We start from the raw sequence: 11136 nt of genomic DNA, 5'->3' as shown, positions 1-11136 counted from the left end.
TTTTTTTCTACTACCAATCTATATATATTAACTTAGCATATAACTTATACCAAAAAAAACTTATAACACATAACTTATAACATATAACTTACGTGAAAAACTTGAAACCTCAAGAGTTATGAAACACAACTAATATAAAAAAAAGTTATTAAACATAATGGAACGAATTAACTTATAACTCGTGCCAAAACTTGCCAAACACAAAAGTTATTAACACACAAAGAAAATAATTAACTTATAACTTATACCAAAGTTTAAAAACACAAAAATTATGAACACAACTTATGTACAAAAGTTATCAAACACAACTTATGTACATAATTTATTCATTAAAACTTGTGTACATAAGTTATTCAATACAAATTGTATACATAAGTCGTAAGTTATAAGCTAATATACATAAATTATTACTAGAAAAAATCCTTCGAAATATATGTAAATGTGGTCTAGTTTTGTTCACCTCGTCGTATAGAACACACCAGTGTAGATGGAATTTAAAACAGATACACCGTTAAAAAGTTATAGTATTTTGAAAATAAATATTTTGCATTTTTTTCGCCTGTGTCAGCGGTAACATCAGCGCATGCAGAAGCCAACTGGGAGGGGAGCCACGCCAGTGAGACGCACGCGGTCTGTAAGACCGTTCACTCTCTTCCCATCGAACGAAGACGACCGCGCAAATGGAATCTGGGCAAGGCGCAAGCTTGCGTGATGCTGCTACCGTGCCGTCACCTGTGCCTGTGCAATGGTGCGAGGCGGGCGTTGAGGCATGCCCCGTGTGTGCGAGCTGGAAGATCATCTCAGTCCCCATTTTCCTATGGTGATGAGAATGTCGAAAACTTATGGCTCGGAGATGGAATCAGACATTAAAAAAAACGGTGCAGGCAAACTAGGACAGTCTATATCAGAGAGAATGGTGTTCACCAGGGGCCACCTGCCGGCCTGCCTGAAGAAGTTCATTGTGAAGTTAGGTATTTATTAGGCTCAAGATTGTGATTGCCTTGGGGCACTCCCAATGCAGAAACCACCATAGTTTCTATGAACATTAATTGTACGGTCACCTAGGCATTTTAATGATGTGGCAAGATAGTTATTAAAGAGAGAGAGCAACAATCATAGAAACCGGGTCTAAGTTAGAAACCATGTCTATACGAGAACCAAGACATGAAGGGATGTGATTGGTAGAGAATGAAGAGAGAATATATGTGATTGGATAAAAAAATGTTCCGTAGAAACTATCCATTGAGACCATGATTTCTATACGTAGTGTCTATGAAAATTAATAGGTATAGAAACTACATGTAGTTTTTAGCATTGGGACTGCCCTTATCGTGGTATCTAGTGATCTACAACGACAAGCAGGGGATGATGGTTTTGGCTTTGCTGGCCCTGCTGGGCTTCATGAAGATTGGGAAGTGGATATATATATATAGTGTTGAACTACATGGAAGATTGTATTTTTGGACTTAAGTCCATTTGACCCTTTGAATTTGTCTTCGAGTCTGAAAACTTCAACCCTAATATGAGGAATCATAAGTTCTCCGACTTTCAAAGCCGTGCAAAATCTTTCTCTTGATCATTTCAAATTGGTTTGTCGTGTGGTTTTGGTTGAGGTGGCACCTAGGCCCCGACATGTTATCTGTTTTTTTAGCTGTCATCTTTTATCAAATATTTAAGCTTCTAATTGATTTTAAATGAAAAAAAAGTCAAAAAGGAAGTTTTAGATCTCGTTGTGCACTATACGTCTATACAACTTTGATATAGAACAGGCCTCCATTTGAGATCATTTGAAGACAAATAAAATTTTTGAATTTCAATCAAATAATTTAAAACGAATAATTTTAAAAAGTTTTTTTTTTTACTTTTTCCATTATATTTTAAAAGAATTTTAGAGGATGAAATTCTAATTACTCCCCCGTCCCTTATATTACAGGGCGAAGGAAGTACGAAAACTCCTAAATCGCTCAAAAACTGCATTTTTTTAAGCGAAACGGGGGGAGAGCTTCCCCACCAAATTGTATTAATAAATAAAAGAGTTCGAACCAGTCAACTGGATTGAGTAATCGAGTTACAGGAGAGAAGGTAGCTACGCCTGTCATTTAGACTGTTTACATCATGGTCTTGCTTTAAATGTTTGCGCCAGATTACAAAATCATCACAAACTCGAGTAATAATAGTACGGCTAGAAGCAGTTTCATTTCTGAAAACTTCGCCATTTCTCTAGCATCCCACAGCCGCGAGAGTATTGTTAACAAGACAAATGGCCAAAGCTTCGCGTCTAATCCAGGAGGTGTGTTAGCATTCCAAATCTCATCGTCGGCCAGATTGGAGATGGTGCTCATTCCAAGCCTTTCCCAGACATCTTTGCTGGCCGGACAAGAGAAGAAGATGTGGTACCTATCTTCCACTGCACCAGCACACCGTTCGCATTTGTCATCATTCAGGACATGCTTTGCGTGGAGGTTGAACCGTGTGCTCAGTCTGTCTTTAAAGTAAAGCCAGGCAAAAATCTTGACTTCGTTCGGTAAACGGGTGCCCCAAATGCGTTGGCCTTGAGCATCCGGCGTGTCTTGTTCACGGTCAAGTGCTAAATATTCGCCCTTGGATGTGTACGGCTTGCCGGTTATCTTCAGTAGCCTTTCATCTGGACCGTCACTGAGACTAAAACCCTGCAGACAAATAATGAGGCTGTCTAGCTGAGTACTAGCAGCGTTAGTGAGTCGGGCCTTAAGCACAAATCAAACCCTGTTTGAAAAACACATTGCACCCAGACGTTAGGCCGAGTGGAATGAGAGAAAAGGGCAGCATGGGAAGAACAGAGAGGCCCATCAGAAAGCCAGTGGTCAAACCAAAAGGAAGTAGAAGCGCCATTACGAACAGTTAATCGAACGATAGGTGAAATAACAAAGCCATCTTGGAAATAACTACTAACAGAGGCCGAGAGTTAATTTAAACGGTTTTGAAGTCGTGGTGGAGGACGATAATTTGTCCGATTTTAGAGTTCGATGAGAAACTAAACTAGGACGATATTTCGAGAAGGCAAAAAAAAAAGTCCTTTTTCCTTCAAAGCTTCCAACTTTGAACGGCTTTTTTCTGGTTGCGGGCACGTTGTGCCAATTTGATGCAGGCCGTCGTTTACATGAACAGGATCTTGATTACCGGAAAGCTTGCAGGGGAAGAGATGAAGGGGCCCAAGAACAGCCGTTAGGATGCGTCAGCCGTCAGGAGTGGCGGACGAGAAACGCAAATAGCTGGCTAGCAACACGCGCATGATGGACGCACACCATCCTGCATTCCTGCCACTGCCCAGCCCCAGATCTGGTGACCGAGGCCACCTGCTACTCCCTCCTCTTACGTGACCTCACAGCGATTCAACGAAGAGGTCCGGCCGTCCGGGCCCCTGGCCCTGGGGTTGGGGCACTGGAATGATGGGATGGGCACGTTCTCCGCACATGGCGCTGCAAAGTGCAGACTAACCTGAGGTTTTGTTCTGCTGCACCAAGCCACCAAGGGTGCGGTGCTGTCGTGCTGCACGGCCGCCGTGGTCAGCAAAGAGCACGCGGACATGTGGCCAGCCCAAATGTTTCCAATCGAAAGATGCATGTGACGACAACCTTTCTGAACGCGTATAACGATAATCTAGGACCTCCAGTTGAAGCAAACATCATCATTGAGAAAAGAGTTCCAAACTGGCATCAGATTATATACTTTCTGCACATGTTTTTTTTTCAGATATAATAAGCACAGTACATGAAAACCAGAAGGAAGAAACCGCTACGCCCTATGCAGCATGCACACCCAAGCTTCAACTAATATATGGTCAGTGTTCATCTAGACCTTGCACATGCACATTCAGAGAAGTCAAATAGTCAAGAAATCCTGTGCTGACAAGAAAAAATAACTTAAAAAGGATGAATGAAGAATTGAGAAAGGATAAGCATTTAACCAAGGCAATATATCAACAGGGCAGAAGGGCGGGACTGGTGCAAGCGGTAGAGTCCTACCGCCTGTGACCGGAAAGTCCCGGGTTCGAGTCGCGGTCTCCTCGCATTGCACACGCGAGGGTAAGACTTGCCACTAACACCCTTCCCCAGACCCCGCACAGAGCGAGAGCTCTCTGCACTGGGTACGCCCTTTTAATATATCATCAGGGCAGAAAAAAAACACCATATACTACTAAGTAAACACACATGCTCACCTGAACCGTGAATTCAGCAAATGCTTGAAAGACCAAGTCTATGACCACAACTCAAATAAAGATCCAAAGATGAAAAATGGTTCAGAGCATTTAAGCTAGTGAATTTGCCTAAACTCAACAAGGGTCATGCAGATACGCAAATGGCAATGTCGTTTATTCTCATTGGGATCATCATATGTTTACATTGCAGGGCAAAGATAAGGGAACTCGACAAACTTTGGGTGAGATTATATGTACCAAAACCAAGAAGATAAGATAAACTTGGTGCACATCAAATTCTGTTAGCTGCACTCAGCGTGTGAGTGCGACTGTGCCAATGAGATGAGTCTCCGTAATGAAAATGTGAGTTTTCCTGACATAACTTTAGATCATGTGTATGATGCAGTCTGAAGTCTGAAATTTAGTAACAAATGCTACAGATACATGTGAGATTCCCGTTTTGCTATCCTGCCTCACTGTAAATGAGAAGAAAAGAATAGGCAAAAAATAACCACCCTTTATTCGAAGATCTTTTCACCAGTTGAAAAGATTAAAAAAATGACAGAACTGAAAATACAAAGGTATGCTGGAACAAAGAAGACTGTTTTCCAGGTTTCCGAGTCTGTTAGATCCTTGTTAGAAGCCTTTGCCGCCTCCAGAATATTCCCAGTGAGGCCGACACCAACAATTCCAGCCAGTGTCCCTGCCGTATTTGAGACCCCCATCACTATCCCTGCAAACTTTGGAGCAACATCCATATGGTTTACAGCAAACCCTGCTCTTCCTAGAGCAAGAAAACCAAGGGATAATGCTGAACACATTACAGTGCCTGAGGGTGTGCTAAATAAAGGAAGGGCCATGAGTGCAAATGCTGAGACAATGAACCCGATGGTGTTCAGAAGCTTCCTTGTCTTGGTAACAGACAAAATCCTCCTTGTAATCAAGTGATCAGCAATCACACCACCGATATTGGAGAAAATGAACATATTGAAATAGGGAAGCATCTTTGAGGAACCCATGTCCTGGAGGCTAAGCTTAAGGCCAAGCTCAAAATAGGTAGGGAGCCAGTTCATAAGAACATACAGGGCATAGTGGAAGGTGAAGTTGTTTACAACGATTGCCCAAACAGGTAGACTGAATATTATCCTTCGCCATGGGATCTTTACCGTCCGAGGTGCGACAACCCCTCCTGCTTGTGCCTTAATCATGTCTCGAGATGCCACTTTTGGCATTGATACCTTTGGAAGATCAGTACGAGGTGGGTCACTGGAAAATTTCAACCATATTACAGACCATGCTACTCCCAACACTGCTTCAACAAAGAAAACTGACTGGGGTCCTGTGTGCTTCACCAGACTTGGGAAGAAAAGCATGCCACAGGCTGCACCAAGATACATCCCTGAGGTAGTGAGAGATACAGAGCGAGAGCGCTCCTGTGGTGGCACCCACTGTGCCAGAACAGTGTGAATGGAAGGAAATATGAAACCTTGTGCTACACCAACAAATAGGCGAGAAAGGACCAGAATGGTTACTCTGTTGGGATCGAGTGGAATTAAACCACATATCATAGACCACAATACAAATGACAGTAGCAGAACACGTCTACCTCCTACTCTCTGTGCTGCCCATCCACCAGGAATCTGTGATAAAACATAACCACAATAGAACATAGACAGTATCATGCCCTTGTTGGCTTGATTCACACCGATGGCATCAGCTGCGACGGTGTAAGCAATCGAGAAACCCACACGCTCAATGTAGCAAACATTTGTGCAGATGAATGTCAGCAATACTATGAGATAACGTTTCGGGAACCTCATTCTCACCATTGATGATCTGAGATGAAGCACTGTTTTTTTAACTAGTCTTAGTCAGGCCAGAACTTGCTGACCTCCCATGAATATTCACCAGGATTTACCATAAGCCTGATTCTCTTCTGTCCATCTCAGAGGATACTACAATCTGGATCTGAAGTGTACAAATTACTGATCATTGGTTCTTCACATGTCCTTATCAGTTAACTGATCTCATACACAAATTAACAGAGACAAATCTTGATATGCTGCGCTGAACTGAAAAGCCCTGCCCAAAAACAACAAAGGAGCAACATTTAGAACTCCAAATGGATACTTCAATTTAGCTGACCGACTAAACGAATAGCTGAAATTATGCACAAGATTTTAGCATGATTGATGTTTTCTAAAAGGGTGATCTAAAGGCATAAAACCTTTCACAACCTCTACAACCCAGAGATTCCGGGGAGGAAACAAGAAGACTTGCATAGGTAAACTTGGATTTTGGCTTCTAGAGGAAAAACAAGTGTTGCTCCTGAAAAATGACTGAACACGCCAGTCTACAAGTCTACACTTTGGGAGCCAGATCTTGCTAAAATCCAAGCAGTGAGAAGCAAGCTTTTGCTATAAGATATTACAAACCTTGGCCAGAGAAAATGACCTGCCACTGCACTGTCTGAGCTAGATCTCACTCGGATTCCAAGTGCTAGCTTTTTTATTGCAAGATACTAGAAATCAAATGCTCAGAGCTCGAATTAACTTGGCCCCAAGCTCGAATTCAGGGGCGGAGCCAGTAAAGGAAATGGGTCCAATAATTTCTGCAAAAAAGAAAAAAATGTAGGCATGACATAATTGTAATTGGATCAGATCAGATCCGAATACAAATAGCTCCAGCTAGGGTATGGGCGCTCGGTTTCGCACAGCAAGAACGGACGAGAAGGGGTGGGCGTACCTGGTGGGTGCTCGTCGCCGGCGCAGTGCCGAAGATGGAGACCTGGGCACCTGGCGTAGGGCGGCGGCACAGTCGTCGCCACTAGACACAGCGAGCGGGGCACGGGAGAACCACGAGAGAGAGAGAGAGAGAGAGAGAGAGAGGGAGTACTCGAGAGGGACTGCAGTGGGGCCCTGGCGATGTGGCAGGAGGAGCGTGATGGAATTCAGCAGGAGCACGGATAGATAGACAGCAGGCGCTGGGCGGGGTCGCGAAGCGAGGATTCACGGCGGCGGCGCGAGCAAAAGGACGGAGCAGCCGAGGGAGGAGTCCGCCGTCTCAAAAGAATGGGCTTTTTACCGTGTGCCATTATAAAAGATTTAAATGATATATGTACCATCGAATTTTTAAAAAGTTTCTCACCACCCTTGTCTAAAGTTTTTTTCGCCTGAATGCCACTCTCGTCACCTTACCGTTTGTTTTTAACAGAGCTGGCAGGCAACTAGACACAAAATGACTCCTTTGCCCATTGTTGTGTCCGATCAATTCCCCATCGTCCATGGGCTTCTCGTTGGACTCTCTGGTTCATTCCCCACAGCTATCCAAACCCTAAGCAGGCTAGCCACTCAGGTCGGCGGGGAGGGAGCTCGCGGGTGAGGCGCGGCCGCTGCAGGTGGTTCGCGCGTGCGGGGAGGATCCACGCGGGCGCGGGCTTGCGCGCAGGGAAACGAGTCGCGGCGCGGTGCGCTTCTACAGGGCTTCGCGTGGGGCGGGCGAGATGGTGTAGCGGCAGAGCGGAGACAAGCGGGCGCGAGCGGGGGCACTCGCGGCCCCAGGGCGCGAGCACGGTGCCCAGGCAGGCAGGCTCACGGGCCCTGAGGAGCAGAGGACCAGTGGAAGCACTTGGTGGCACTCGCCATCGTCGCAATCCTCGGCCTCGTCCTCGTCACCAGCCCCGCCGGTTCGACGCCGCCGTCGCAAAGAAGGTGAAGCCTCCCCTTTCTCACGCGCCCAATGCTTAGGAATGAGAGATTGCTGCCGGCTTGCCGCTGTGGCTCAAGCGTTAGTCCTCCTTGATTGGGCTGAGGAGCTGACGGGATGGAAGGATCTGTTCATGTTTTTTCGGCCTGGTACACGGAAACGACGTAATTTTGGTTTTGGGCCTTTCGATCTGCATATGTGCAGTTGAATTACGGATGTATGTATCCGTGATGTGGAGGTTGGAATATTTCATTATCTGAAAATCTGGGTAGTTGAATTGCCATAGTGATCTGCAGATTTGGAGGGAGCTGAAGTAGAATAATGTGTGCATGTACTTATTTCAAGTTTCTTCTTGCTAGCTGTACGCTGTTGTTGGATGTGATGTTCTAGTGTACCATATGTATCGCAACCACTGCCTGATAGACTTGTATTAGCAACTCAAGGTACTATGTGGCAACCACTGCACGTTGCTTCAGGTGCGCAGGCAGGCGGGCTCACGGGCCCTAAGGAGCAGAGGACCAGTGGAGGCGCATCCTGAGGACCAAAGGAGCAGAGGAGGGAGTTATTATTGTGGATTCATAAAAGATGGTGGACGGACGACCAGCTTGGCTTCCAGATGGGTGAGTGTCCCTTTTCTTTCTCAAATGCATACATTAGTTCCATGTTTTGGTGTTGTTTGGACTAAATTGAACTGCATAGATGTTAGTAAATCATATTTGTTCATGTGTAGGAATGACATCGAGACCAGTTTCAATCTAGAAATCAGGATAATTAGTCCAACTATGCGAGGACCATGGTATGGCATTAATAAAGTTGTTGATTCAGACACCACAAATTTTAAAGACCTTGTTGATGAAATTCTAGATCAGTTTCCTTACGGGTATGGTGATGTAGTGAAGCTGTTCTATTTCTGTGCTGATAGCAAGTCCAACATACAAATTCATTCAGACCAAGAGTTAATGCATATGTTCGCGAAACATATGAGCTCCAAGTGTTGTTGCATGTCAATTGCATATCATAAACATGATGTTGATCTACTAGAAATCCCACTATGGGACAATGTTGACATCCCATGCACCCCATCAATGCCAGCCCCTAGCTATATAGAACCTAGCAAAGCAACCCAAACTGGGACTGCTACAGAACCAGATGATGACATGGTAGATGCTGAGGATACTTATCTTAAGAATCCTGAACCAGAAAATGAACATGTGGGGGTTGATGAGGAAGGTTTATACCTTGACATAGTACCTGCTTCTCATGCAAATGTTGACACAACTGACAAAAAGGATAAAGATTATGATTCAGGTTCAAACTCATAAGTCAGCTAAAGGAGCAAAGTAGGAACCTTGACATTGATGTTGTGACTAGCTCACTTGATGGCATTGCAGAGGTTATGGCAAGGGGAAGTTCTACTTACAGGTTTGTTGTGAACCTAAAGGAAAGAACATGCTCTTGTAGAGCATGGGATGTTTCTGGATTACCATGTAAGCATGCAATTGCCTACATCACCTCTATACCTGGAGAGAAGATAGAAGATCATGTGGACAACTACTACTCTGTACAAAGCTTTAGGGCTACATATGATGGTACAATCCCTTCTATACAAGACAAATTCATGTGGCCCAAAAAATAACTTGGTTTCTTCCTGCATCGTTGAAAGCTCTAGTTTGGTTTTGGTGAATTGATGAAACCCTAAGTGCTAACCTAGTTTATCAAGTGATCATGAGATAGGTAGCACACTTCAAGTGGAGAAGCTAATGAAGATTATAGCATGACAATGGTGATGTCATGGTGATGATCAAGGGCTTAAACTTGAAAAGAAGAAAGAGAAAAACAAAAAGCTCAAGGCAAAGATATAACTTGTAGGAGCTATTTTGTTTTGGTGATCAAGACACTTAGAGAGTGTGATCACATTTAGATTTGATAGCCGTACTATTAAGAGGAGTGAAACTCGTATCGAAATGCGGTTATCAAAGTGCCACTAGATGATCTAACTCATTGCATATGCATTTAGGATCTAGTGGAATGCTAACACCCTTGAAAATGTTTGTGAAAATATGCTAACACATGTGCACAAGGTGATACACTTGGTGGTTAGCACATTTGAGTAAGGGTGGAGAAGTTAGAAGTGAAATGGAGTTGGTCGCAATGATGCTGACATCGGTCAACTGACCGGACGCTGGGTCGCTCAGCGACCGAACGCTGAAGGGCTGCGTCCGGTCGTATGGTCGGTCGGCACAGTAATTAGGGTTAAGTACCGGACGCTGGGATGTGTCCGATCAAGCATGACCGGACGCGTCCGGTCGGCAAAAACTAGTTTTAGACCCTTACTGTAAACGACCGGACGCTGAGAGTTCAGCGTCCGGTCAACTCTGTTGGAGCGTCCGGTCAACATGTCGACCGTTGAGATCAAACGTTTCCTGTTGAACGCAAGAGACACGTGGCCGCCATCGGGCGACCGGACGCTAAGGAGCAGCATCTAGTCAGTTGGACCAGAGCGTCCGGTCAGCCCGCACTGTACCCAGTGAAGGGGTACAACGGCTCTATTTCGTGGGGGCTTCTATTTAAGCCCCATGGCCGGTTCAAGCTCACTCTCTTGGTCATTTGCATTGACATAGCAACCTTGTGAGCTTAGCCAAAGCCCTCCCACTCATCTCCATCATTGATTCATCATCATAGTGAGATTAGGAGTGATCCAAGTGTATTGCTTGAGTGATTGCATCTAGAGGCACTTGGTGTTCGTGTTTCGCTGCGGATTTCGCTTGTTGCTCTTGGTGGTTGCCGCCACCTAGATGGCTTGGAGCAGCAAGGATCGTTGAGCGGAGAGTGGTGATTGTCTCCGGCTCCGATCGTGGTGATTGTGAGGGGTTCTTGACCTTTCCCCGATGGAGCCGATGGAGCGCCAAAAGGTACTCTAGTGGATTGCTCGTGGCTTGTGTGATCCTCATCTTGTGTTGGTTGTGCGGCACTCTATTGAGGGTTTGGCGTGTGATGCCAATTAGCGCGTGAACCTCCAAATGAGTGAATCGCCACAACGAAGACTAGCTTGCCGGCAAGCAAGTGAACCTCGGTAAAAATCATTGTGTTCATCATTAATTCTGAGGTGATTAGTCTTCATTGTTATTCATCCTTGTGATTGATTGGTTCCTTCCTCTACACAACGGTATAACCTTCTTGATCACTCTCTTTACATTACCGCAAACTAGTTGTCAAGCTCTTTAGTGTAACTAGTTGTGAGAGCTTGTTTGCTT

General features: G+C 44.8%; 1 protein-coding gene across 3 annotated transcripts; it reads right to left on the bottom strand.

Annotated features, from left to right (window-relative positions):
• Positions 1-4382: 4382 nt before the first annotated feature.
• Positions 4383-7172, bottom strand: LOC136482808 (probable anion transporter 7). 3 transcript variants are annotated; one of them, XM_066480005.1, is made up of 3 exons: positions 6923-7172; positions 6613-6788; positions 4383-6259 (listed from the first exon to the last, which is right to left on the bottom strand). In XM_066480005.1, the coding sequence occupies exon 3, from the start codon at positions 6004-6006 to the stop codon at positions 4696-4698; it is 1311 nt and encodes a 436-aa protein (XP_066336102.1). In that variant the 5' UTR covers positions 6007-6259; positions 6613-6788; positions 6923-7172; the 3' UTR covers positions 4383-4695. The 3 variants fall into 3 exon arrangements, with proteins under 3 accessions (XP_066336102.1, XP_066336108.1, XP_066336111.1); XM_066480011.1 differs by having other exon boundaries at positions 4383-6249; XM_066480014.1 differs by lacking the exon at positions 6613-6788.
• Positions 7173-11136: the final 3964 nt, after the last annotated feature.

The sequence above is a fragment of the Miscanthus floridulus genome, chromosome 1 (assembly GCF_019320115.1).
Source record: "Miscanthus floridulus cultivar M001 chromosome 1, ASM1932011v1, whole genome shotgun sequence".
Lineage (NCBI taxonomy): Eukaryota > Viridiplantae > Streptophyta > Magnoliopsida > Poales > Poaceae > Miscanthus > Miscanthus floridulus.
This window is presented reverse-complemented; position numbering and strand designations above follow the sequence as displayed.